This window comes from Lichtheimia ornata (genome assembly GCF_029851405.1).
Source record: "Lichtheimia ornata isolate CBS 291.66 chromosome Unknown scaffold00021, whole genome shotgun sequence".
Taxonomy (NCBI): Eukaryota; Fungi; Mucoromycota; class Mucoromycetes; order Mucorales; family Lichtheimiaceae; genus Lichtheimia; species Lichtheimia ornata.
Window position 1 is genome coordinate 69,404 of NW_026695341.1, and position 27,437 is coordinate 96,840.

The 27,437-nt window shown below is 44.3% G+C and overlaps 9 protein-coding genes across 9 annotated transcripts; 5 read left to right on the plus strand and 4 right to left on the minus strand.

Moving 5' to 3' along the window:
- Nucleotides 1-362: 362 nt before the first annotated feature.
- On the plus strand, nucleotides 363-2,020 carry O0I10_005266 (uncharacterized protein; the record flags this gene model as incomplete). The annotated part of the gene is made up of 2 exons (XM_058485311.1): nucleotides 363-1,159; nucleotides 1,216-2,020. 2 exons carry the CDS (start codon nucleotides 363-365, stop codon nucleotides 2,018-2,020), a joined length of 1,602 nt encoding a protein of 533 aa, XP_058343797.1.
- Nucleotides 2,021-2,044: 24 nt separating this feature from the next.
- O0I10_005267 (uncharacterized protein) lies at nucleotides 2,045-2,617 on the minus strand (the record flags this gene model as incomplete). The annotated part of the gene is made up of 3 exons (XM_058485312.1): nucleotides 2,045-2,145; nucleotides 2,226-2,487; nucleotides 2,537-2,617. The coding sequence occupies 3 exons, from the start codon at nucleotides 2,615-2,617 to the stop codon at nucleotides 2,045-2,047; spliced, it is 444 nt and encodes a 147-aa protein (XP_058343798.1).
- A 2,918-nt stretch (nucleotides 2,618-5,535) lies between these two features.
- O0I10_005268 (uncharacterized protein) lies at nucleotides 5,536-5,974 on the plus strand (the record flags this gene model as incomplete). The annotated part of the gene is made up of 3 exons (XM_058485313.1): nucleotides 5,536-5,641; nucleotides 5,696-5,782; nucleotides 5,871-5,974. The coding sequence occupies 3 exons, from the start codon at nucleotides 5,536-5,538 to the stop codon at nucleotides 5,972-5,974; spliced, it is 297 nt and encodes a 98-aa protein (XP_058343799.1).
- A 702-nt stretch (nucleotides 5,975-6,676) lies between these two features.
- O0I10_005269 (uncharacterized protein) lies at nucleotides 6,677-8,060 on the plus strand (the record flags this gene model as incomplete). The annotated part of the gene is made up of 2 exons (XM_058485314.1): nucleotides 6,677-7,500; nucleotides 7,610-8,060. 2 exons carry the CDS (start codon nucleotides 6,677-6,679, stop codon nucleotides 8,058-8,060), a joined length of 1,275 nt encoding a protein of 424 aa, XP_058343800.1.
- Nucleotides 8,061-9,661: 1,601 nt separating this feature from the next.
- On the minus strand, nucleotides 9,662-12,136 carry O0I10_005270 (5-methyltetrahydropteroyltriglutamate-homocysteine S-methyltransferase; the record flags this gene model as incomplete). The annotated part of the gene is made up of 3 exons (XM_058485315.1): nucleotides 9,662-9,737; nucleotides 9,820-10,042; nucleotides 10,117-12,136. The coding sequence occupies 3 exons, from the start codon at nucleotides 12,134-12,136 to the stop codon at nucleotides 9,662-9,664; spliced, it is 2,319 nt and encodes a 772-aa protein (XP_058343801.1).
- A 5,215-nt stretch (nucleotides 12,137-17,351) lies between these two features.
- On the plus strand, nucleotides 17,352-20,076 carry O0I10_005271 (uncharacterized protein; the record flags this gene model as incomplete). The annotated part of the gene is made up of 7 exons (XM_058485316.1): nucleotides 17,352-17,612; nucleotides 18,480-18,626; nucleotides 18,687-18,944; nucleotides 19,002-19,092; nucleotides 19,149-19,505; nucleotides 19,582-19,712; nucleotides 19,774-20,076. The coding sequence occupies 7 exons, from the start codon at nucleotides 17,352-17,354 to the stop codon at nucleotides 20,074-20,076; spliced, it is 1,548 nt and encodes a 515-aa protein (XP_058343802.1).
- A 599-nt stretch (nucleotides 20,077-20,675) lies between these two features.
- O0I10_005272 (uncharacterized protein) lies at nucleotides 20,676-21,910 on the plus strand (the record flags this gene model as incomplete). Its single annotated transcript, XM_058485317.1, has 4 exons — nucleotides 20,676-20,838; nucleotides 20,898-20,912; nucleotides 21,003-21,418; nucleotides 21,473-21,910. 4 exons carry the CDS (start codon nucleotides 20,676-20,678, stop codon nucleotides 21,908-21,910), a joined length of 1,032 nt encoding a protein of 343 aa, XP_058343803.1.
- Nucleotides 21,911-22,116: 206 nt separating this feature from the next.
- Nucleotides 22,117-22,761, minus strand: O0I10_005273 (uncharacterized protein; the record flags this gene model as incomplete). Its single annotated transcript, XM_058485318.1, has 1 exon — nucleotides 22,117-22,761. One exon carries the CDS (start codon nucleotides 22,759-22,761, stop codon nucleotides 22,117-22,119), a length of 645 nt encoding a protein of 214 aa, XP_058343804.1.
- Nucleotides 22,762-23,394: 633 nt separating this feature from the next.
- Nucleotides 23,395-26,920, minus strand: O0I10_005274 (hydroxymethylglutaryl-CoA reductase (NADPH); the record flags this gene model as incomplete). The annotated part of the gene is made up of 6 exons (XM_058485319.1): nucleotides 23,395-25,191; nucleotides 25,256-25,450; nucleotides 25,517-25,829; nucleotides 25,897-25,990; nucleotides 26,052-26,163; nucleotides 26,243-26,920. The coding sequence occupies 6 exons, from the start codon at nucleotides 26,918-26,920 to the stop codon at nucleotides 23,395-23,397; spliced, it is 3,189 nt and encodes a 1,062-aa protein (XP_058343805.1).
- Nucleotides 26,921-27,437: the final 517 nt, after the last annotated feature.

Genomic DNA, 27,437 nt, shown 5'->3' on the forward strand with positions numbered 1-27,437 from the left:
GGGGAATGTTTTTTGAGGAGGAGGAGAGAATAGTAAGGAAGAAAGGGAAAGTAAAAGTGGGAATTGTAACTTTATATGGATGGTGGTAGATGGTTTTGTGTGTGAGCGGGTCATCAAAGGTGGGAAAAGCGAGACCATTCATTCCATTGCGGTGTGTGTGTGTGAGAGTGCTACTATGTGCATAATCAAGATTATTAGACCCATCATTTTTTTCACAATGTCCCTTCTCCACCACCCTTGTACCATTGGCTTTTGTCGTCGTCGTCCCCTGTTGTTGGTCAACAGCATGCTATTACCCCCAACAATAAGAACTTGTTCTTTATTCCCTTTTCATTGTTGTTCTCTTGTTCTACTTACTTGTGATGGATCTCTGTGTATCCGACAGCATCTCTCCACCAGCAACACCTCCTTCTGATACCATTGGTTCATACCGGCAACCATCAACAACATGGGGTCATCAGCATCCTCCTCTACCTCCTCGAAAAGATATGCCTTGTCTACAATACATTGCATCAGTCAAAGGCAGCTTCATGCAGTTAACCGCCCAACAACAACAACTCTTACTCTCGGAACTCGTGCCGTGTTGCAACAACCAGCAGCTCTCCTTCCTTCATTCACTCATCGTCCCACGTCTCAAGGTTGATTTCATTCGCCAATTGCCAATCGAGCTTGCGTTGCATGTGTTGTCGTTCATCGATGACGATCCTTATACCCTGGCACAAGCCGCTTGCGTGTCGTCATGTTGGAATGCTGTACTCAAAGACGAGTCGGTGTGGAAGTCCATGTGTCACAAACATTTGAAGAAGAGACGACGACCCCTTTTGCATGGCGGTAGTGGTGATGATGATGATGATGAGATGATGATGACCATGTCCTATCATGCGTATTATCAGCATATGCATTTAGTGGAGAAAGCGTGGCGTCATGGAGGGTCCGTGCGCACATGCACCAATTCAATACGATCAGCACTGGTGACAAGCCTTCAAATCGATGATCCTTTTATTGTCGTTGGATGCGATAATCACAACATTGAAGTTTTTGACAGCAACACGGGTGATTCCCTGTATACACTCTCAGGTCACCAAGGAGGCGTATGGGCTTTACAATTCGTCAAAAAGAATGATCATGAAACGATCCTTGTATCGGGTGGATGCGATAGGTAACTTTTTGCTTGTTGTTTGGTTGCATCATAAACTGATTTAGAGCATTACAAAGGATACTTCGTGTATGGGAGCTCAACACTGGCATCGAACAATACAGGCTGACTGGACATACATCGACCATTCGCTGCGTCAAGATGTGTATGGATGATCCACGAATAGCTGTCACTGGATCTCGTGATGCAACATTGAGGATTTGGGATGTGGAACAAGGTCAAGTGCGACATGTATGCTGGGGTCATCAAGCAAGCGTACGATGTATCGATATCCATGACCATCGAGTTGTATCAGGCTCTTACGATCACACAGCACGGCTTTGGGATATCAACACTGGCGAATGCATACATACCTTCATCGGCCATCGATCACAAATTTACACGATCCTTTTTGACGGCACACGCATCATTACCGGTTCGCTTGATTCTCATATCCGCGTTTGGTCAGCTGACACAGGTTGTTGCCTAGCGACGTTGCAGGGTCACACATCTCTTGTTGGTCACTTGCAATTATTACCTTCCGATCCATCGATCCTTGTGAGTGGTGGCTCTGATGGGTGCTTACGTATATGGGATCTCGATCATTATGAATGCAAAACTCGGATATCAGCACACGATAACTCGGTTACATGCATGCAATTCGATGATAGACATATTCTCAGTGGTGGCAGTGATGGCTGTGTCAAGTTATGGGATCTTGAAACGGGTGCACTCATTCGAACATTTACCGATCCAGCACGCACTGTTTGGAAATTACAGTTCAAGGATACCAAGGCTGTGGTCGTTTTGCAAAGACCTTCTTCATCGGATCAACCAACGACAACCATTGAATTGCATCACTTTGATCAGGATAGAATAGAATAGCTGTATTATGGAAACTTTTGTACACTAAAAACCATCACCACCGCCATTTGTATCACTAATCTCGGATCTGCCACCCGCTGAGGAAGGTGTCATCTTGTGGAACATGCCACCAATCGGGAGGTAACCTGAAATGAGTGCCACGCAGTATTATGAAATGCGTTACCATTGATTGAAAATATGAAGAAATCAAGGTATGTATTCTTACCTCCCACAGTTGCAATACCATTGTTGCCGTCGCATCGAGCATATTGATCCAAAAAAAAGTTGCCTTGGTGATCCAATGATGAGATGCCATCATCCCACAACATCTTGATTCTTGAATAACACAAACCTCCCATATACGACACCTTCACCAAGAATAACATCTCCATCTCAACCCGATCTTGCCTTCCTTGTGATACTTGAAAGATGCATATTCCTTCATCGACTTTGGATCTTGCTGCCTCGGCACATGCTGCTGCTCTCAACTTTGATTATCATCTTCGTTGTCAGGTCGTACGAATCCATCATACTTACCGATGACATCCCTGATAATATGGTCTTGGGTGTTGATGTTGGAGAGTATTTGAGCTTTGGATGGTTGTGCTTCTCGACCATAATGAAACAAGGCACGCATGTGTCAGCTTCTTGTATTATCCCACTATACAACGTGTTGCCGTTCTCGTGAGCATGACAATCGGGTGAACACTACCACAGCATCCATCTTGCGAAGTTCAGCGCGAGACATCGAGTTGGCTGATCCCATCGTTGGCGAAGGTCAAGATTGGAGAAACGTGAGCAAGATAACAGAAGCTGCGCCGATCTTGGTAACCCCTTCGACCACACTTACAATGAATCGTGTCTACATGGAATGGGCAGTTGCCATGGGAAACAAAGGTAGACGAATTGCTTGCCAGTGTCATGGAAATAAGATACGACGACTTTGGTTGATTTCTGATAGTGTCCTTTTCCACCAACAAGAAGAGGCGTTGACTTTGGGTGCAAAACTGTAACCAAGGAGCAAGAGTGTAGACGATCCAAGACCTCCCCTTCTTTCAGCGCGATTAGCAACTCAAGCAAAAAGACAATCCACTTTGGACAAGTGCGTCAGGCGTATAGTAGTTTCATACGTGATTACTGGTAGCATGGACGTGGGGCAATAAAAAGACAATGAATGATCAATTTGACCCCTCCACACGTTTTTCTCGTCTCATTGATAACAGACGTCTGGTTGATTATGTATGACAAAACAAGATGACGGCTTTATTCGCAATTAGAATAGAAGTGGGTGGGGTGGGGTTATACGTAGAAACAAATGGTGGGATTATTCATAGAAGTATTATCATTTTCATTGAGAATATTGGAGATGTAGTCGAGAGTACAGACAACTACCACAAGGTAGCCATCATTATTACTCGATCAACATGATTTATATAGTCAAAAGAGCATATCGGACAACCACCACAAGATGGCATCCTTTGACTCAATCAACTTTATTAATGTAGTCAAAAGACATTATTAATGTGGCCAACGGAGCTACTGTGGACAACCATCACTCAAGCAGATAGCCATCGCTTCACTCATAATCAACCTAATTTTAAGCTAATGGAGAATCCGAAGACTCTCAGATCAGCTCCTTACTTCCTGGCTTTGGGCTGCGACGGTGGCTAGTTGGTTGGGGGATAAGGGATGGGAGTTAACTCACGAGACTAGCTCACAAGTTACGTCAAGGTAATGAGCGAGATCTACTAAGCCTAGCAAAATCACAACTCATTCTTGGTAGTCATTTGCATTTTGCCGCCCCGTAGGGATCGCAGTGGACCAAACCACTTCAGGAAGAGTAAAGAAAAGAAAAAAAAAGAATTCGTGGGGAAAAAAGGCCCTTCTTTTATACCTTTTTTTCATTCTAATCCCGCTGTTCTTGATTTGGAAGGTTCCCAGTCACTTTGGGTCATGTGCACCTATGGAGACTGCCTTTTTTGGTATTCTTTAACTTGCAACTTGTGGGTCTGTAGAAAAGTACACTTTTTGGAGTGAAAAACATACTTCTTGGAAGTGAAGGTGAAGTGTAGTTGGGAATATGCATGGTAAGACACAACAATGAAGCGGAGACATGTGCCCCTTACTTTATACAGCTAAAATACGTGCACAGACCACTGTTTTGGGACACTTGTGTGAGATTAATTAGTGCAACAGTAGCAGTTGGGTAGTCAAGGTGTGCTAGGCAACGTGTTTGTTGGGTTGCTATGCAACCAATCGTGTGCTCATTTTATTATCCGTATGCAGTTTAGAATGGTCAGCAACGTGTGTGTGCAGTAAGCGGATGGTCCAACTCATTACAAGAATAAAACAAGTGAGGCTAAATTTTCAAGCGGCTACTTCTTACTCCTTGTCCTCCTTCCCCAGCTCAGCAACACTCGTACACCCAGCTCACCACGCCACAACGTTCACGCGTCTTCCATCTGTTATCCATGTACAAGTTGATCTTTCGAATGGGCCCGATCTTTTGTCGTCGTCAGCAGCAACCGCATTGTGCCGCACGGATCTGTACGGCTTCTTTTATTTCTGATCCACTCCATCTCGCCTTTATTGGAGCCTCCTTCATATACTTGCTTCAACGTCGCCGTCAATGGAATCTAGGTTTGTGTTGACATTGACAGGACCAAGGTTTTATTCTCTTCAAGTCCAAGGCAAGGTTACGTAGCAAGGTGTTTCTGGTTGGCGTGATCAAGCTATCATTCATGTGCAAAGGTGCCCTTTCGCAACGCTGCCTTGACTTTTACTGTGTCCGTACGCTGTCTATTGACACCGTGGAAGGATCGAGTGAATGATAATGATGAACTTGGTATGTAACAAGGAGACAATGAATGATGGAAAGGTTCTTTGTTCATGTAGAAGGATTGGATGGATGGTTTAGGATCAAGGTAAGTTGCCTTTGACACGTTCAGGTCAACATCATGGGGACAGCAAGGAGGAACAGGTGTTGGCGATCTTTGAATCGAGGATACTTCAAGTATGCGATGTGACGATGTATCATCTTTATTATCGTTTACCGCTCCCAGCGCAGCTTCTTCGGCACGTTTATTATATAGGAAATGGATAGAGCAGGATGCTGAATAAACAGTGGGCTTGATATACCTTGTCACACACCGTTTCTTTTTCATGAGAATGAACTTAAAATTGAAGCAAATGGGATTCATTATTGAGTGAGATTTGAGAAGCTTGGAATGATCAAAGAAGCAATGAGGTCAGGGTGATGTCACAACAAAGAACAACCTCGTTACAACAATGACCATCATTTTCCTCACAGCGCTGCATTTCCTCTTTCTGCTGAGTAGCACCATTAGAAGTGGATAAAAAGATGCCATAACATACAGGCTCATGATAAGCTACAAAACATGATCAAATCAAGTCAAGAAGCTGTAAGGGTGATTGACAAGTCCATGTGATAGGAATTCACACGTTATGCATCTCAAGGCTATATAAAGTGCGTATTTTCTTCCCATCATTCACAACCATCTTTTATTGTGCTTTCCATGTCTGATCGCAAAAACTACTACGAAGGTCTTGAAAGAGGCCCAGAGCATCCCGAACCTGGTTCTGCACCCACTAGGCCAGGGCTGAACAATCCTCGAACCACAGGTACATCGATGACAACAATGTAGCTATTGATTTTCTCATACCTACTATGTATAGCTCTCATTGCTGCATCACGCCGTTTGGAAAGAGATGTCGCATCCAGACGTTCCAGTGCTCAATTAGCGAGTATCAACTATAGCGAAGGTATAATATGCATGATCGATTTCCTCATTGTGTGTGTGTGTGTAACCCATCAGCGTTGACATTTTACCACGACCACCCAAATATGTAGAAACGGGCCATCCTCTTTACATCACTGCTGATGGATACGCTCTCAAGCCTGAGCAGGTGCCTGAACACATCAGACAAGAAGTAGACAGAAAATCAAAGAAATGATTTAAGATCCCTCAAGTGCTCGCTGTATTTGCTCACTTTGCTCAATACCAAACCATCATTTCTTTTCTCGCTTGGACCTTACATTTGTACACAGCGTCGATGGGGTGGTGATGATTAATGTCATACATTGGTGATGGTGGTGTATTGGGTGGGCTGAGCATTATGATAGCCATTGGCTACAGCTATCAAGGGGGCTTAATCCCCGTGGTTTTACAGATGCCTATTATCCTATATAGTATACCCGTTGTGAAGGGCACGCGAGACAATGGTTGCTCAAATCGAGCCTCATTCATGGTTACAATGACAAAGCCACTTGAGAGATCCGCTCGAGCAAACATGATGATCCATCCCAAGTTGACTATTCGATCATCGATCATGCATAGGGGGTGGGGTAGCATGCAGTAAATTTATGATGATGATGATGGCGATGGTCAATGTGTACATTCACGAGATGTCAATGTTTATTTTTCATTGTTTTGAACAATGAGCTAATGCAGTACACAGAATATTATCTAATCAAAAGACGAGGGGGGGACGTGTTCGGCACATGTTCATTCCGCCAAGCCCAAACGGCCGACCTGCATTATCCCGCATATACTACATTATATATAAACCATCCTCTCTACTAGTGCTTGTCATCCCTTATCCTTCTCTTTTTCTGCTACAGTCATTTTCATTCAGTGACGACGCATTTATATTCAAATGCATCATATTGCATACATCATCTTGTCTTTACTACCATGTTTTTCATTTTGCTTCTTGGCTCTTCCCGTTGAAAAATACAATGCTCGGCAACAAGCTTTATTGACCTTTATCTTGGTGTGCGATTTGGGGATCCCATTCTACTTTGCTGGCACCTATACCCCAGCGATTGGAATGTGTACGGCAGTGATCTCATGGGTCAGTGGTCTCAAGATGGCAGTATGGCTCTTCTGCATGCCACAAGAAGAACGACGCAAACGTCCCTTTTACGGCACTCTCTTTTATTGGCGTGATCGTCCAAAGTCAACATCGTCGGCATCGGTTGAAGTCGCCCATGACAAAGTGAATGGCAATGCAGGTCCTCCTTCGAAACCAGCCACGTCGTCGTTGCCAAGCAAGCAGGAGAATCAAACCCGCGTCGTATCGTTGAGGAGGTTTCTATGGAGCTTTGTAAAGCACGAGGTCACTTTTAGCCTTTTACATGTGGCAATATGCAGTCTGGATCGTCATCAGGCTATCGCTGTGTTCCAGCATGTAGTGGATTTCTTTCAACTACGAACAACAACTTGGCATAAGGAACTCACTCCAAGTGCAATCATGTCAAGCTTTTGGTTGTGCAGCATGTTCTCCATCTACTTGCAAGGCCAAATGCAGCTGACTTACGACTTGTTCCTCATCACCTTTGGTATCACGTATCATATCCTTCCATGGTTACGGATGAAATGGGTTCAACAAGGCGTTGTCAAGGACTACATTGAGCAAGCTGCCGACATGCCACCTGCTTTTGATTCTCCTTGGGCATCCACCAGTCTGCGGGATTATTGGTAAGTACTACAATCATCATCATCATCATCATCATCATCATCATCATCATCATCATCATCATCATCATCATGAGGGATGAGAGTAAGTGTCTCATTTCATTTATTGTAGGAGTAATCGATGGCACAAGTTTTACAATGCATGTTTCTATCGCTTAGCGTATCGTCCGGTACGACGTCTTTGTGGAGGGATTCCTTTACTCAGAAAAAGTTTACCCACTTGGGCTGTCTTTGTACTATCGGGTCTTATGCACGAATATTATTTGTACTGCGCAGCAGGGCCAGCATTATACTTCTCGGGTGCAGGTGGATGGCAGCTGATATTTTTCTCGATTCAACCCATTGGTATCCTCATTGGTGATGCATTCTTTTCGTCCGGCTGGCCGGGACGATTGTGGGCTATTACATGGATGGTGCTCATGTCGCATTTGTTTGTGATACCATTTTTATTGTGCAACTACTTTGACACTTTGGTTGTACGCGCTTCCCCTTTAGATTCATTGCTCTTTTCTACATTCCTCGACACCGCTAACAGTGATATCCTTAATGACTTGTCCTCATAGACGACCATCCATCCTCCTCTCCCACACATACTTTCAATAGACCTTTTTTATTAGTTGCCATTATACATCTCTTCATGTGATAAGAACGATTCATTGTTGTTGCCTTTGGTTTATCGGGATATACACGTATGGCAGGGAAATGTGGAGAAACGACGTAGTGGGGATCCTCAGCTGTTGATGGTAGTATCGTGCTCCAGGTACATACAATCAATGCAAGCTGCATCAGCAACGTGAAAGCATCCAACACCTAGCAAAGAAATGAATAAGACACGAATAATGGAGTCGATCCAAAATCACTCACGTTGCATTGGTGCGAGAAAAAGAGGCCTACCATTCCTAGGAAGGAGTACGATTTCAGAAGGTATGCTTATCCGCTGGCAGCTTCGTTTTCATCAATGTGGTCGACTCCTTTGATCTTTAGAACACGTGTGAGGTGCTGTCATATAGATTGCCGCTTCTGAACACAAATTTACTTACCACAATATGGCTGTTCAAGTCATCCAGACCTTCTTCAGGAGGCACAAGAGATGATGCATTCGTAGGTCGATATCACAATGGAAGCAGCAGTCATCAAACAAAGCGCATAAATGGGTAACATCCCATAGCTCCATATCTTCCTTCACTTGGTGCATGAGCCTTGTACTCAATAGTTTTGTCGTTGGATGTGATGCCGTTGTGCGTGAAATGATGCTCTGCTGATGGAACTTTTGCGCGAATGATGCGGATATTACACGTGTACGGTGGTGACATCTTTGAAGACACGCATGAATAACCCCAACAAGGAGCCTAGATCGACGTTGTAAGCATCAAGCGTAATATCAACCATCATCAAGCTATTCGACCTTGACTCACCATTTCACTCTTTCGTCAACAGCATCATATAGAGACCATGGTAGAGATATAGCTGTTATGCCTTGAAAGATATACATAAACGCCCCGATTGCTTCATTGCTTATGCGTTATTGGAATGCTGCTTGGCAACTACATGGGAGGAACATACACGGGATCAGTTTCCAAGCCGACGCTTTGAATTTTTTCAGGCACAAGGTGCTCACCTATGAGGTAGCCATCAAATGTCGGTGAACGATGGAGGTGGGTTGTAGCATCGAGTGGCAATGGGTTGAAGTTGTGCAAAAGTGGGTGAAGGAGAAGATGACAATGAGCCTTTTATCTCAGCCAACAACACCATATACAACAATGAAACGAATACAAGCGAAGTATGCTTTGAAACAAAAACTGCCTAACGATTTATTTATTTCTTGGCAAGATAGTTGAATAATTTTAGCGATTAGAAGAGTTGAAAGCAAAATAAAGCGATTACCCAGGTTGAAAAGGGCCAGAGGAACGCGAGGTGTGAAAGATCAAAGGGTATTAGCTGTTCATACACCCCTCAACCCCCCGGAATCGCTCCCATGAAAAAATATAAACACGCAAGACATTTTCTCTGTATAATTTAGCACGGAGCTGTTGAACTCTTAGCTTACCTTTAAACCCCAACTTCTGTTGAAAAGTTAGGCCCCACCTTCTGTTGAAAAGATGGGTAAATATAAGAAAATATGATAAAAAGAAAGAAAGAGGTACCAATTCCTTCACAATACACTTTAGGCTTGAGCCTTTTGTGCACGGAAGTACTTGGCAACCTCAACCAAGTTGATCAAAGCGGCTTCGGTCTCTGGCCTAGAGAATTGAAATATAGGATTAGGAATCAATCAAACAATCAAACATCATCCCCATAGATATCCATCAACCAAATACATACCATTGTCTGCTCTTCAAACCACAATCAGGGTTGGCCCAGAGAAGGTGTTCGGGAATGTACTTGAGCATATCGGCGAAACGGGTCTTCATCTCCTCAACGGAAGGCACACGAGGCGAGTGAATGTCATACAAACCAGGACCAATCTCGTTGGTGTATTGCTTGGTCTCGAAGATCTTGAGAAGCTTCTCATCAGACTTGGAGTTCTCAATAGTGATGACATCAGCTATAAAAGTAAGAGAAAGATGAAATTAGTATCCAAGTCATATACAACAATGATAATCATAATCCAAAACTTACCATCAAGATCACGAATAGCATCAAAGATATCGTTGAAATCAGAGTAGCACATGTGGGTGTGGATTTGAGTATCATCACGAATACCAGAGGTGGCAAGGCGGAAGCAAGCAACGGACCAATCAAGGTAGGCATCCCAATCAGCACGGCGAATAGGCAAACCCTCACGAATAGCAGGCTCGTCGACTTGAATGCAAGGAATACCAGCAGCTTCAAGGTCAACAACTTCATCACGAAGAGCAAGACCAATTTGGGAGCAGATTTCCTTTTGAGGAATGTCATCACGAACGAAGGACCACTTCATCATGGTGACAGGACCAGTCAACATACCCTTCATAGGCTTGGAGGTAAGAGATTGGGCATACTTGATCTCCTCAACAGTCATAGGACCACGACGAGCGACATCACCAAAGATGACAGGGGGCTTGACGCAACGAGAACCATAAGAGACAACCCAGCCGTTTTGAGTAAAGTCGTAACCATGAAGCAAGTGACCAAAGTGCTCAACCATGTCGTTACGCTCAGGCTCACCATGAACCAAGACATCCAAGCCAACCTTCTCTTGGAAATCGACAACCTTCTTCATCTCGGCCTTGATGAAAGCATCATAGTCGGCATCGGAAAGTTCACCCTTGTTGTGCTTTTGGCGGTTGATACGGATCTCCTTGGTTTGAGGGAAAGAGCCAATGGTGGTGGTAGGGAAAAGAGGCAACTTGAGCTTCTTGACTTGAGCATCACGACGCACAGGGAAAGGAGAAGCACGCTTCCAGGCCTCAGTAGGGATCTTGGCAACACGATCACGAACAGCAGGGTTGACGGTTTGAGGAGAAGTGCGACGAGACTCAACAGCAGCAGCATTGGCAGCCAAAGCATCCTTGACAGCATCACGGCCTTCGTTCAAAGCCTTGGCAATGACAACAATCTCGGCACACTTTTCAACAGAGAAAGCCAACCAGCTGAACAACTCGGGGTTGATCTCCTTGATCTTGGTTTCGAAAGAGGTGGAGAAAGGAGAATGGGCAAGAGAGCAAGAAGGAGCAATGAAGACGCGATCCTTGCCAAGAGCAGCAACAGCCTTCTCAGCCAAACCAATGGACTTGTCCAAGTTGTTGATCCAGATGTTACGACCATCCACCAAACCAAGAGAGAGCACTTGATCAGCCTTGATCAAAGGAAGAATGGTGTCAAGTTCCTCAGGGGCACGGACGAAATCCAAATGAATGGCATCCACAAAGTCCTTGACAGCATAGACGTTGTTCTCAACACGACCAAAGTAAGCAGCAACCAAAAGCTTGAGAGTGGATTGCTCCTTGAGGGTCTTGTAAGCCTTCTCCAAAGCAAGCTTGACGTTGGCATCCAAATCAAAGATCATGATAGGTTCATCAATTTGCACCCAATCAGCACCAGCCTCAGCCAATTGCTTCAAGAGCTCAACATAAAGAGGAAGCACCTTGGGCAACAAGGAAAGGGTATCAAAAGATTCACCAGTCTTTGCAGGCTTGCCAAGATACAAGAAAGAAACAGGGCCAACAAGAACAGGACGAGTGTGGATACCAAGAGCCTTAGCAGCCTTGAATTGCTCAACAGCACGGGGTTGTTGAAGAGAGAAAGCTTGGTCAACCTCGAATTCGGGGACGATGAAATGGTAGTTGGTGTCGAACCACTTCTTCATCTCCATAGCAGGGACATCCACCTTGGGGGTAGTCTCAGTAGCAGGCTTTTGAAGACCACGGCCCATGGCAAAGTATTGGTCAAGAGGGTTCTTGATGTGCTGGTAGCGTTGGGGGATGGCACCAAATTGTTGAGCAGTGTCGAGAACACGATCATAGAGAGTGTATTCACCAGAAGGAATGTGCTCAATACCAGCATCCTTTTGCAACTTCCAGTGGGAAGCTTGAATGTCTTGAACGCCCTTGTGGAGATCAGCTTCAGCGATCTTGCCGGACCAGTAGGACTCGACCAACTTCTTGAGCTCACGCTTAGCGCCGACGTAGGGGAAACCGAGGTTAGTGGCAACAACCATTATGATAAAAAGTGATAAGAGATGTGTGAATACGGAAAAAGAAAACGCAAACGCGCATCGTATTTATACTGAGTAGGTTTAAGTTAATGCACCAGATGAGATGGGAAAATTTTCCACCAATGACATGGTGTTGTAAATTGTATCAGATGCATGTTAGCATGATCCATGCCCCACACACTTGTTTCCTTTGTCTCTTTTTTTGCCATCAAAACCCGCTTTACATGCATACCTACACCATTTGGAAAACAACCATTCCCTTTATCACCCTCACAGTATTATCCACACGATGGTTTATGATAGCGTAAAGGTGTGTATTTGCTGTTTGCAGCAAGGGTCGTGTGATTATTGTGTTACAAATCGGATCTGTCATATAGAACGTTTCCCCATTTGCAGGACCGTCGTCGTGGTAAAGATCGGCGATGGATTGGCCATCAAATAGAATTGCGTGTAGGTTGCGTAACATCTAAATCATGCAGCCAAAGCATGTTCCTCTTCATAGCCAATATGCTCTGCTCAATGATGAGGTAAACCATAATTTAAATGCAACCTAATCTTGTCATCCATAAGGGATGCAGCGGCAAGGCCACCTTTGCTTGTGCTCCATAGTCATGGTTGTGGAATGATCATGTGCTTCCAACGCTTAATAAACATTGGCGGGCTTCCTAATCGTAATTTCATATGCCATCTACATCAGTCTAATGAGCCAATCATGGCCCTTGAACCAAATAGGAGTCCATCACTCTTCCAAATCACACCATCATCCCAATAGCAGATCTCCCTTCCACAATCAATCCAAAAATACATCTCCCGCTTTGATGCAAATGAAACATTGCGAGACATAGCTGACCACAATGATGGGGATGTTGTTGACTCATAGCTCGCTGGGATGCGCGGCTTGCCAAAAAGTCCTTGATGCACTCCATAGTCATCCCACATTGCACCCTCCCATTAAAATTTTTATAATGAAGTGTTGGTTCTTTTATAATACAAAGTTGATGAGCATGTCCAAGAGCATCTTGCGTGAAAAGATTCAGGTTCGAGAGGGGCAATCTCAATACCAAGGTTTGGATGTAGTGTGTTCATGCATTTATACAAGAGGTGTCCGCCCTATTTAATTTCCACTTCTTCCCTCTTCCTTCCATTCTCAACTGTTGCCCCATTCATGTGTACAACTACCACCTGCGAACGATTGTCCTGCTTCAACCCCATCATGTCAATGCTACTACTCTCTCGATCCGATTGCCTTTGACTGAATGGCAAGCCCATGGCGTGTACACAGCCTTCTTGTCACTCTTCTACAACACACGAGTCCCTTGACACGACACACGCTCTTGTACACTCCTCTACCACGACCAATCGTAACAGCATTCATTCCAGCAGTTGCTATTAGCAAGGGCTTTTACTCCATTGTCTCAAACAGCGTCCTTTACTTGCAGCAACTTGCCTTACAGCCTTGTTCACGTTGACAGCAGATAGCCATTGTATAGAAGCAGCTTTATTTACGAGTACCAACTTTGTACAATACATACAACTTCTTGTGGATATGGATATGGATCTGAATATTGGTTTGCTATATGGGATGGAAGGATATGGATATACTCAACGCGTTGAATCCCTTAAGCCATTGAGAACGTGATGTCTACTTTGGATGAAGCCATAAGTCATCAACTTTGCCACAATACAAGCAAATCTTCAGCTGGTTGAGCTGCAATCAAACATGACCAACAAAGAGAGAGTGACCAAGGATCGGATGGAAAAGGAGGCATATCAACAGCAATCACTGGGGCTCCTTTCTCCCGACATGTTGGGTTTGGGGTGGTGATCGTGGATGGATGAATGCAAATGAGGATCAAGGGTTGTGATTACTTGTCGCGTTGTCAGCAGGAACGTTGGATGGTACCACGTGGACATGGCTGAGGATGATGATGGATGGGATGGAATTGACGAAAGGTGTTTACAGCAATGGACGATATTGCAGTACTCGATTCAATGCATGCAGCAGCTATTTCCAATCATGGATGAAGGACAATACAATGACGCATTCTTCCCCGTTGCCTCTATGTGATTCAACCCCCATACCTTTATTCGATATCCAATGCTGTTCTTTTATCATATTTACTTCATAAACATCCACATTGCAATGTAATATTACTTTCATTGAATGAAAATCGGATTCAACATGTTATTAAGAAGGGCATCGTTCTATCATTGTATGTGCAAGATGTGGATCATTGGATTGAGAGGGTGGATAGAAACTTGAAGGCTGAAATAAGAGGGATCGGCTCAGTTGCATCATCGTACTACGTATCATTCGCCAAAGCTTAGCTTGATTCAATGTAAGCTTAATTCATTATGTTCAAGAAGAGTGACTAGTGATGCAATGTTATACAAGTACATGAGCATACCATGCTGATCTATGGCGATTTCCAGCTAACGCTATCTTGTGCAACTTTATATAAGAACGAACCATTCTATACAGGCTATCACAGGCGGATCCCTTACCATAGGCAGGGAGGGGAAGGATTGATCATGCACACTCCACCAATAGGATGGATCCTGGCTCCGGGTTTGTTACACAACCAGGGCCATTTGCCTCACTATCTCTCACATGAGTGAGGCGATTGACAATGAACAAAGGCCACTTTTCATATAGCATCACGCTTACAACATAGTAAAAACTCATAAAGGCGCCCGTAACTCAAAACATTACAGTCAACCGTGGGGTCTTTAATAGAACAGTGTTGCTCGGCGGGGAGCAAGGAATCATGTGTGCCAGTTTCACGATCGTGGTGGCCATTCCCAGATTTCGCAATGTTGCTACCAGCCAAACTGGATCTGGGGGGTCAACCTCTTTGACGACGACGACCAAAAATTATTTTTTGGGCTAGTTGCGACATTGAACGTGAAACTTTCACACAAGGTGCTGTTGGCCAAGCCGAGCCCATTGCTCTAATAAAAACCTCACGTTTCATTGTAAAGTTTGGAGATACAGCCACCTTTATGTTTGTAAGCGTGATGCTATATGAGAAGTGGTCTTTGTTCATTGTCAAGTAGGTGGACCCTGGCAGAGCAAAAGATGCAGAGGGACCTCTTTGTGTAACTCAGTTACTTTGCATGACTGCAAGGATGGAAGGATGATATTGCATACTATTGACAATAGCCCATACATTGGCAACTAATAGCCACTTTTGTGCATTCCGAACTTTTGTGCATTCCATCATAATGGAACGATGCTCCTCCTCCAGACATTCATTACCATGATTCAATTATCTTGATCCGAGCTGATTTGGCTGAGCTACGGTCAAAGAGAGATTACATCAATCCACACATCAGCATACATTCGGATGTCTCAGCTGATTAATCCTTGTTCGACCGTAACTCAACCAAATCAGCTCGGATCAAGCTACTTGAATCATGGAAATGAATGTCTGGAGCACGAGCATCATTCCCATCACGTGAATTTCGCAACAATGCTGATTGGATAAAAGTGGCTATTAGCTGCCAATGTATGACCTGAAATGAGGGCTGCGTACCTATCATGCATTGTCCCTGAAGTCCTGACTTTTTAGCTGAGTTACACAAAGAGGTCCTTCTGCATCTTTGGCTCTCCAGGGTCTAGCTATTTGACAATGAACAAAGACCACTTCTCATATAGCATCACGCTTACAAACATAAAGGTGGCTGTATCTCCAAACTTTACAATCAAACGTGGGCTCTTTAATAGATCAAGGTGCTCGTCGGGGTCAAAGGAATCTTGTGTCAAAGTATGAAGTTCATTGTGGGCAATCCCAGATTTCGCAATGTCGCTACCAGCCAAACTGGATCTGGGGGTCGACCTCTTCGACGACGGCGACCAAAAAATATTTTTTGGGCTAGTTGCGACATTGAACGTGAAACTTTCACACAAGGTGCTGTTGGCCAAGCCGAGCCCATTGCTCTAATAAAAACCGCACGTTTCATTGTAAAGTTTGGAGATACAGGCACCTTTATGTTTTACCTATGCTGTAAGCGTGATGGAGTTGCTTTTTCCTAGTGGATGGTGTCGGCTGCATTAACGGAAAGACGAAGAGCTGAGTGAAACCGCACCTGGTGGTTACACAGACACGTCCTTGACAGGTTGCTACACAAGTGGATGGTAATGATGATTGCCTTTTGTGAAGGTACGTAAGTAAACAACGACCGATAACAATGTTGCATCAAAGTAATTGGTTTATATGTGTACGTATACATCACGAGTGTATGCTTGTAGGTACATGATACGTCCACGTTGGGTTGAGCTGCATAAAACTGATTGGTTTAATAATGCCGCACGAACTTCATGACGCCACCTCCTGGCCACAGTAAAACCATGTATAGCTTAATTATGAGGACTATACTCAATTGTAATCTCTATCAGTGGTTGGCTTGTTTACCCAAATGTATAGTGTATTGTTGGGGTGCATATTTACAGTGGCAACTGTAGCAAGCGGGGTGGCGTCGTGGGGTGCATAACAACGAAAGCGAAGACAAAGAACTCCTTCTTCTCCTCTCCCACTTCACAGTGCAAGGTGAGACTAACTCCATCTACAAAGCACAGAGCATTAACTGCTGCCATTGTTGCCCTTCAAAGCAGGGAGCCAATGGGCGAACAGGTGGGCAATGGCGACACTTCCCAGTGACAGCAAATACACGCGTGCGATCCACCCATGACTCAAGCTCCCATTACAATACAACATGTACGTTCACTTTATTATTCAAGTTGGATATTGAGATACTAAAGTTACGTGTAGTTTGCTGTTCTCTCGTTTATACAAAATCCAAGAGGTCCGTTGTGTCTTGCGTGTAATCTTCCTATGGTTGTCGTCAAGGAGACATAGTTACTTTGGGTATGTAGACACGAAAAGAGAATGTAGTTCACGTTATCTTAGTTGCATTTATTATAGCTTGAATACGTTCGATCATCCTAACGGTGGCAGCAACAAGTCATTGATATCGAAGCAAGAGCGCTTGACATGTGTCACTGGTAAGTATTGTTGGTATTGGATCAACAAAGCAAGACCCTTACAAGGAAACAGCAGCGGCACATGATGGATGGAATGGAGCTGCGGCTATTGGATGCAAGAACGCTATTGAGAAATGCACCAAGGTACAGTGTTCATTCTGGGATTTGTCGCCTTCAAGTGCACTTATGTACGAAAGTAATAGAGTGGCTCTCTCTCAACTGTATCGTTACACCATGGCAGCACTTCAAGGATGTCATTGTACTGCATACTTTTTGACGATTGGATGGCTCGTGTACAGGATAGGCGCATTCAACGCTATGTATGTGGAGGAAAGAACGAGTGAATATAGTCGCCCTTCTTACACCTGGTTTGATCCCCCAAAGCGACTCAAAAAGGTCACTGTTGATCTTGCCAAGACCATGTCCATGCCCTTGGAGCTGACAGCAGCAAACGATGCACGTCGATTTCTATTGCGGTGGATCAAGATGCAAAAGGTTAGGAAAGTAGAAAAGCTACTGAAGGACATCCCCTGTCTCCATCATGTATCTTTCATTCGCGATAGTACACCATCACTCTTCGAATCACGTCATCATCCAAATAGCAGATCTCCCTTTCACAACCAATACAAATATACACCCTTTGATGCAAATGCAACATCTTCGAGATGTAGCTGATCCAAATTGTTGGGATATTGAGTCATAGCTTTGCTGTGATGTGGAAACATAGAGAACATTGGAGACATGAGTGATATGGAAGGTCAATGTATATGGGAAATAGCATCCTTGTGCGTAGTATATCAGTGAAAGAGAACAACATGCAACACAAATATGAATTTTAGACAACACAATCTCAAGATGATGAGCACTTCAGGGGTCATGTGAGAAAAGGAAACACGTCGAATCCATGCATCTTTATGTCTCATAAAAGGTGATACGAGCAACTGGGTAGGTATATTATGTGCTGTTGTATATAATATCCAAGGAGTGTGTTATTGACTGGGTCGAATAAGGAAAAGGAGAGAGAGATCAGCAGCCCTTGTATAATTAATTGCAGCCTAGGAGACCCTGTCTATCTAATGTGAATGGGCCATCTATCTTTATTATTTTTCTTCTTTTTGTTAATTGTACTTTACATCCTTAATCTTTTACACCAACCTTTATAATCAAAAGAACAATACACATCGTGCATTCATGTCGTCGGTAAAAATGAAAAGAGATGGGTGGAACAAGGAGGGGAGTTTCGTTAACCATGTCGCTTGTTTAAAGTCATCCAGCGAGTTGGAGCGTCTTGTTCTCAAACACAATCCTCAAGGCGTCATTTACACCCGGCATCTCCTCACATTCCTTGACACCATTGAGCAGACTCATGGACATGCCTTGTTGATCTCTCCTCAGAAGGCGGCGATCGAGCCCTACTGCAAGGCCAACCCCAATGTTGAAATGACGACAAGCGATATCGTTGCCCTGTTGACGCTTGTACCACCCCAACTGCATAACAACAGTGACCAGGTATGCATGCCGCATCTTCTTCTCTTGCCCATCTTCCACTGAAACAACACCTATTGATAGGACAGCAATCCTATGATGCAAAGCAATGAGCAAGAACTACTGGAAAAGGAAGCAAGACGTTATCGTCGATCCATTCAGCTTACGCGTAGCATTCGACGATCTGAGCACAATTTGACATCTTTGACACGTGAGAATGAGGACCGTATCGTGCAACTCCAAAGCCGTGTCGATGATATGAACTCTGAAGTGGCTCGTCAGAAGCATGAAATCCAAGAATACAAGAAAAAGGAAAGCACAAGCCTACAGCAAATTGATGCGGTAAGTATGGATTGTTGGATACTGCTACATACTTGATTCTCATACTGCAAGTATTAGCTTGAGGCGCATATTGCATCCATTGAAAGCACTGAGACCAACCAGAAAATGATGTACCGATCCATGAAGAAATTATACAATGAAAAGTGCCGTAAGTGTTTAATGAGCCAAGATCAGGTGACTAAGCATGCTCACTACTATTCTTAGTGGAAGCACGAGAATTACATGATATGCTGCATCAAAAAGCACGCGTATTGGAAGAAACAGAGCGGCTATGTCAATCCATCAACAATGAATTCCACCATCTCAAGTATGAAAAGAGCAAATTATTGGCTATGCAAAGCACCCTCGAACGAGAACTTGCGACTTCTCGATACACCCATGTACAGCTAGAAGAACAACGCAATGAAAATCAGCGGCTTAAAGAGATCATCGGTGGACTCCAATCCAATCTACTGCAGGCAGATCAAGATAATGACCAACAACTTTTACGATACGATGATGGGTTGGATTACGCGATGAATGATAATACTAGTGGTGGAGCTATGGAGGATATAAGCCAAGGTATGTAAAGGCTAAAAGTGTGGTTGACATGGTAACCATGACTACAACTGATATCATTTCATTTACTTGTACATAGTGAGACAAGAGTTAACGCAGCTCAAGTATGCATTGGATCAAGAGAATATGTCACTTGCAGCAGAATTGTTACGGTTTGATGCGTTTGACAACCCCACAGAGACCTGCCGAGATGTATGTGATGGCCATAAAGTAAGTACAAGGTGGAGAAATCATACCGCCAATCGAGCTCTATCATCTAATTCATGCAAAGATGCCCACGGCTATTTCCTCAGCACACCAAGAGACATTCAACAACAAGGACACAACAGCACTTACAAACACGGCAACCACTTTTGCTTTGTACACGCTATTGGTTTACATTTTCGGCATTGTCACCTCTACGTTTCTTTTGGAGAACGCTGCCGGTTCAAGTAGTGGGTTGGAAGCATTCATGACAATGGCATCATCATCACAAGCAGTGCCAGGGTCTTCTTTTGCAACGAACAAGCTATTAGAAGTAATATTGTATTGGATCGAGAAGATTGTGTTCGAGAAACGGGTGATGGCTAATTAAAAGTTGCAACTATTTCATACATACAATGGACCCATTCGTTGGATGCTGCTACAATGAAAATTCACAATGATGAACTCCCCGGATCTCCCACACCCCACCCCCAAAAGACGATCGGGTAGTACTCCTTGATTGATGTACATAAGGCGGGCTTGATTGCAAAAGGAAACCTAAAGAGGAGAGTGTGTGTGAAAAGATCATCATGATGTCTCCCTCTTGATAATCCCAAAACCTGTATTTTGCTCCTCTTTGATCCACGCACTCGGTATCCTGATTCCTTTATTTTCCTTGCACACGGTGTTCCTGATACCCTTGTGAGGATCGCCATGGTGATCCTTGCTGCTTGTTCCTTGTGATGATCAAACACGATGTTTGGAAAAGCCGATGGTTGTTCATTTTCCTGAGATTAGGGATTTGACATGCATGTGATTTCATGGGTGAATCTTATTCCAGCCCGTGTGCTGCAATCCAACCCGGTGGCTAAATCATGCAAGGCCTGGGATAAACCAACCATTTAGAGCATTTTCATTTACGCAGTCAACAAGCCGCTCTTTCTTTCTCACCTTTTCCACCTTATCGAGTTTTCTCACTTTTCCCACTATATGGAGTCTCGTCTGCAAAAGAGACGTCGTATTGGTAAGCGATGGGTCAACACTTGGATCTTGATCGGGATTTACGTATGCAAGACGCGTCTTCTGTTTCCCGAAACTAAAACACGAAACGTTACTGTAGCCCTTGAAACTGCTCGTGCTGGTGCTAGTCAAAGTAAGTGCATGGTAGCTTGGAACCATTCATTGGATTGATTATTGACTTTATTCCATTAGCTACTACTGATTCTTGTAAATCCCAAGCTCCTGTTGAAAAGTTTATTAAGGGCCATGGATGGATTCACTTACAGCTGCTGGTATCCTAACCACGCCATTCTATAGCACGTCCTCGAATCCCTGTTGGTATCGTAACCATCCCTATTTCACTGTCACCACTTAGCCCTTTACCTCAAGCTCTTGTTGATGCATCTACACGCCCATTACAACAAGTGAAACAGGAAGAGGAAGAGGAACGACAACCAGCACAGCAACAATTGACACAGCAACCGAAACTAGAACCTCGTTCATCTTCACCACAACTACCAAAACAGGAAGACAAACAACCATCAGTACAGCAACATCAACCAAAAGAAGAACCTTGCTCACCTTCTCTTCCTCCATCATCAACACCAACAACACCACCACCACAACAAAATCCTTCTCCATCACTATCTCCATCACCACCACCACCACCTCGTCGTCGTCGTCGTCGGCGCAGACCTGACAATGAGCGTCAAAGGTTGGATGATAGCATCGGTGTAAGTGAACATCAATCAATGATAATTTATCTACTCACACATGTGTCATATTAGCGTCAATTCAGACGAAGCCAAAATATTGAAAGAGAACGACATGTTGAAAATAAGAATTATCGTCGTCGTCGTGTCGCTGCTTTGGTTGCCGAGCTCGATGATTTAGATGATGAAGGTCGTGATGATCTGCTGTTGGAAAAATTGGACTATATCGCTGGCCAAGTTGTAGGCATTGTAACCCGCTGTCATTACCAACACGATCAACAAAGCTGCCGCCAAGTCATCGAGCGCCTTTTAAATGATGTTGGTGTTGACATGGATGACGGCTTCGAGGTTCTCTTTCAGAACGTAATTTCCCGACTTGAGCCTTATCGACATCTTGGTCTCCACATTGACCCACCACCCCCATACGATCCCAACGACTTTATAAACCAAATTACGTGGCATCGCTTGATGACCAATGCATACATCACTTTTACTGCCATGAACACCCTTTAGTTTCTGTAATACTTTTTATTCTCGCATGCTCACTCACACTCACATTCATTCACATTGACACATAAATTGCACGTTTTCCTAATCATATCAAAAAGGGCATTGTTGCTAGGCAACATCATAGGATAGCTTTTTGGGAAACAAAAGGCTTGTCACCAGCCATGCCATGTTCACATGTTTACACAAGGATGTCTTATACAGTACAATGTTTATTGAATGGTGCAAGCACCGCGTGTTTGATCTTCAATCATGACTTGACCAGTTTCAAGCTGGGACTGGAAACCCTGTTTCATGTAATAAAGCACATAGTTGAATGCATGTAACCACGCATCACGCATGGCGGGGCTAAACTCGGTGTCTAATCGTTGGTAGAGTGCAGATACTAATGCCGGGCCTACATGGTCGAGCATGTCTATTTGAATTTGGTGATGTACTGCATGGCGTGCACCCAATGCTTTTAGCTGTTCACACATCCACCGTTCTTCTTCGTCATCGAGTACTTGTTGTATTTGATGCATTTCACGAAGCGATTTGACAGCTCTATATCGTGCTGGAAGGATCGCGGGTGCTCGTACCACATAGGATACAATCCCTGTTAATGCACGTGCTTGTCGTTTCACATTGGGAAAAAAAGTCGTCAAATTTGGATCCAATGCAAAAAGGGCTTCAAAGAAAGCATGATGGAAGGCTGCTGATGCAGATGAGGTTGCGGAGGATAACAGTGTTGGATTGTCAATGCTGTTGTTGTTGTTGTTGATAGGTGTGGATAAAACTCGTTCCCAGCTATCACGGATGACATTCAGCTGTGCTTGAGAAGGAGGTAAGGGAGGCTCATCGGCAATTTGGGTCGGCATGATAACGTTAGAATGGGAGGGAAAAGATGAAAAAGAATAAAAGGATCGGATGGAGTATTATTATTCGACACAATGAATTGGTGGGTGGGTAGCTTTTATACTTGTATTCCAAGCATTATTATGTACAACCCCGTGGGACCAATACCTCCGTGTGGGTTGCGTGTATCAACGTGTGTGCCTGCATTTTTATAACGATCATCATTCATCATCATCACATTGCTAAAGGAGGCAACCTTTTCTCCTCATGAAAGGGTTATATATACAAATACGCGCACATAGTACACTGACACTACCAAACGATCCATTCATAAGCATAAAAGGAGAGAGCACAAGATTGAGATCGATCGAAACACTTTTTTTATGGTGACACTACTACAAATGCAGGAGAGTGAAAAGAGAGATTAACATGAATAAAGGGGACAAGATAGTTAACAGGAGAACACAAAAACGTCATTAAACGGCGCGAGTGCAAAACTATAAATATAAAACCAAGCAAAAGGTTATGTGGGTGTGTACTGTGTATAGTAGATGTGAAGGTGTTTTTGTTGTATGAGTGAGTGAGTGAGAGTGAGAGAAAAGATGAATGTTGCGAGTGCGAGTGAATGTGGGGGAAAGAAAGATGAAGGAAACTGTTTATGACTTGATGCAAGATCCTGGGATAGGAGCAGGAACAGCGGTAGCGCGGTTATGAGCCATGTGAGCACGAACAAGATGACCAGCGGCAAGAGCGGCACACAATGACAACTCGCCAGCCATAACAGCAGCACAAATAATGCGTGCAAGACGACGAGCATTGTCACCAGGATTGGTAGGATGGGGGCCACGTACACCAAGCATCTCAAGCACAGCCTGCTGTGGGGGAAGAGTGGTGCCACCACCAACAGTGCCCACTTCAATGCAAGGCATCGTACAAGAAATATGCAAGTCCTTGCCATCGTTCACAGCTGACATTAAAGTGATACATTGGGAGCTTTCGACATTTTGTGCAGGGTCTTGACCAGCAGCAAGATAAATGGCCGTAAGGATGTTGGCAGCTTGTGCGTTGAATCCACCAACAGAGCCAGCCATAGCAGAGCCAACCAAATTCTTGTCCACATTCAATTCCACAAGAGCAGCCACAGTGGTCTTGAGCACCTTTTCAACGACATGTCCAGGAATGACAGCTTCAGCAACAACCGATTTGCCACGACCTTCAATCCAATTGATAGCTGCAGGCTTCTTGTCGGTACAATAGTTGCCTGATAATGACACGATTTGCATATCAGGGAAATGTTCGCCAAGTACACTCAATGCCTTTTCACAACCCTTGGAAATCATGTTCATGCCCATAGCATCACCCGTCGTGGTAGAGAAACGCACAAACATCAATTTGCCAGCCAATGCCACCTTGAGCTTGCGTAAACGAGCAAATCTTGAAGTGGAATTGAATGCCTCGGTAAGGATCGAGTTGCCTTCTTGTTCAATCCAGCGTTTACATTCACCAGCACTGATAATGTTGGGGAAGCTCAAACAAGGACCACGCGTCATACCATCAGCTGTAACAATCGTTGTTGCACCGCCACCATTGTTAATTGCCTTGCAGCCACGAGATGCGGATGCAACCAAACAGCCTTCAGTGGTAGCCATAGGAATGACGGTGTCGATACCATCAATCTTCATAGGACCAGCAATACCCAATGGAAGGGGCATATAGCCAACCACATTCTCACAGCATGCACCAAACACCTTGTCGTAATGGTAATCCTTAAGAGGCAACAAGCTATGCTCCAATGTCTTGGTGACCGATGCACGAGAAATCAAGGATCGACGTACTGAAACAGCACGCTCGAAATCACCAAGTGTCTTTTCCAATGCGTAGGATGCAACTTTGCCGTTTTGTACAAGTTGAATCACTTCTTCGTCATTGAGAGCTTCAGGGGTCTTGATAAGTGCCATACATTCATCCACAGATCGAATGACATCCGTGCTAGGAGGTGGTGATGATACAACAGCCTTCTTGGTGGCAATGGTGGGAGTGGGTGGTGCTTGTTGTTGAGATTGCTTATCGGTGCGTTGTTCCGTGGGAAGTTGTTTTGGTTGCTTAGCGACGTTGAACAAGTAGGTGTTGAGGAAAAGCGACACAAACAAACCAATAGCGAGCCATTGGCTGATCACGGGATGCTGAATATAGACGGCATAGATTTCAGATAAGGCCTCCAAAGGTCTTGTGATAGATTCGGGAACAAGGCTCTTGTTGGCAGAAGGGACATGGAAAACAACGGCGGGGAACACCTCCACAATCAAAGGAAGGGATGCTTGAGCTGATGCACGATGCTGTTCAAGCAAGCTGGATAACACCGATGCAATGCCAGGTTGAGTAACATCGACTTGTGGACCCGATTGGAAAGCAGTGCAGAACTCAAAAATGTGCATGGCGACAAATGCCACGATCTGTAAAAGTGTCATGTGAGTAAACAAACAAACAATGATGCATAGCTTTCATCTGTCACATTACCATCAAAAGCTTTAGACGGCCAATGAAGGATCCATCCGATTTTTGTGAGTCTCTTGGAGTAGCATTGCTGCTATCATCGCTAAGAGCCTTGACCACAGCACGACGTACATAGCTCATGTTGGAAGGTGCCTGAGATTTCTTGTTGTTGTTCTTGTTGCTGGATGTGTTACCACTGATTTCCCGGATACGAGTCAACTATTTGTGTATACATATCTTTTCAGTAAAAAGGAGGCTTTTTGTTGTCATGGACATAATACATACCTCGAGCTTGAGAGTCAACACGGACGTGTACCAGGTAAATAGGAGCACGACATCATATGCAAGCAAGATAGCGGAAAGGAAACAGAATTCTCGAAGACCAGCGATAGCGGACTTTGCACCCAAGGCAAGAACGCTGATCTCGATAACACAATCGCGTGCAATGGGCAATGCAACGGTATCCACAGCACGAATGATGGTTTCACGTACATCTTGGCGAGTCAATGGTGTTTCCTTGCTGAACTCGAATACACGCTTGGTGAGCTTGTAGGGACGTTCAAAGCCGATAGTGACGACCAGGAAAGGAATAGCCTCGCTGCACAAGAATAGTTTAGTAAGGAACCATCTATAAATGACCCATGTTACACACAAATCAAACTTACGCCAAAACTACTGGAGAAGGTTGTACACCGATAGCGTGCACCGTCAAGAGGGCCAACATGAATGAAAAGAAACCATTCACCGTAACAGCAGATGCTATAGGATCGGATCGGATTAGAAAAAAGGGAACCTTTTGAGTGATAAGAAATGCACCTACCCAAGCTATAACGAGATCCCATGCGACGCATGTTGACAAAGAGCGATACAAAGGTGATGATCATCATGATGTAACCCGCCAGGATAACAAAGATATCGACATTATCGGCCATCTACCAAAATGAGTCTAGTGTGTGAGAGGGATGGAGCGAGAGAGCCTTGGTGTACAATGGAAGAACGAGAGAGACTTACGTCGATCAATTCTTTGAGTCTAAAGACCACGTTGCGTGTAATGATGAAGAGCCATGCCAAGAGATTTTCACCTTCTTGTTGATTTGCTTGAGAGACGAGTTCACCGGGTGGGAGGCTATCGACCTTGTCAGCCCATTGACGAGCCAATTCACGACGAATGGATCCGGTAGCATCGATAGCATAAGACAATACCACTTGGTCATCATTTTCCCAGCTGGGGAGAGCCGCACATTGATTCTCTTCAGTTTGGTAGCACAGGCCATGAGCGTATGAAAATTTGTTGTTGGATAAGGCGGGTTCATCGGGTACAAACACTTGATTCTCAATCATCGATTGGAAACGATCCAACGCTTCACCCTTATCATTGACGGCAAGCTGCTTCATGTGAATCTTGACCGCGTTCTTGGTGATTTCATCAGATGCAGGATAAAGTGAAAATCCATTATCATTGGCTGATGCATGTACGGTTGCTGGATAAAGGCGGGTGCTGGTACCAGAGAAGATGTCGGAGGTACGCGCCAAGTTGTAGAGTGTAAAGTAGCTGAAGGATGCCAGGATGAGAACAGCAACAAACATCTCAATCGGATTGCGAATGGACACCATGGCAGCGCGATGAACGCCTTTGCCCACCAGTGCAGACGACGACTTGAACGCAGTGGTACTTCGTGCAAGCGGCATGGTGATGATGGAAGGAGGGGGGATCAGTTCCGCAAAGACTGAATCAATAAAGGCAAATGTTGAAAGTGAAAGAAAGAGAGGGGAAAAAAGAAGAAGCGGTTGTAGTGTTGAAACAACAGAACGCCAAAAGTGCCTGAAAAATGTGTCCTCTATTGTTGATCATTAGTAACGAAAACAGGCAGCATTTATATATGCTTTTTTTACCGGTTGGGGGGAAAAGGGAAAGAGAGAGAGAGAGAGAGAGAGTGCACGTCCTGAAGATTACACAAAGAAATATGACTCGGAGTCCTTTATCGACTAGCCTCCTTCCATACATCGTTCCCTAACCTCTATTCCACCCCCCGATAAAGCAAGCCCGCCTGTACATTTACATCCCCAATGCCAACTTTTATCAAATCTTGCATCCTATGCACGATCCTGTTCCAGACAAATCTATGATGCTATCATCAAGTTTGAAACATCATTTGAATCCATTGTTACGGGTTAGCAACGGTTATTGTCCATTCACCATGCAACA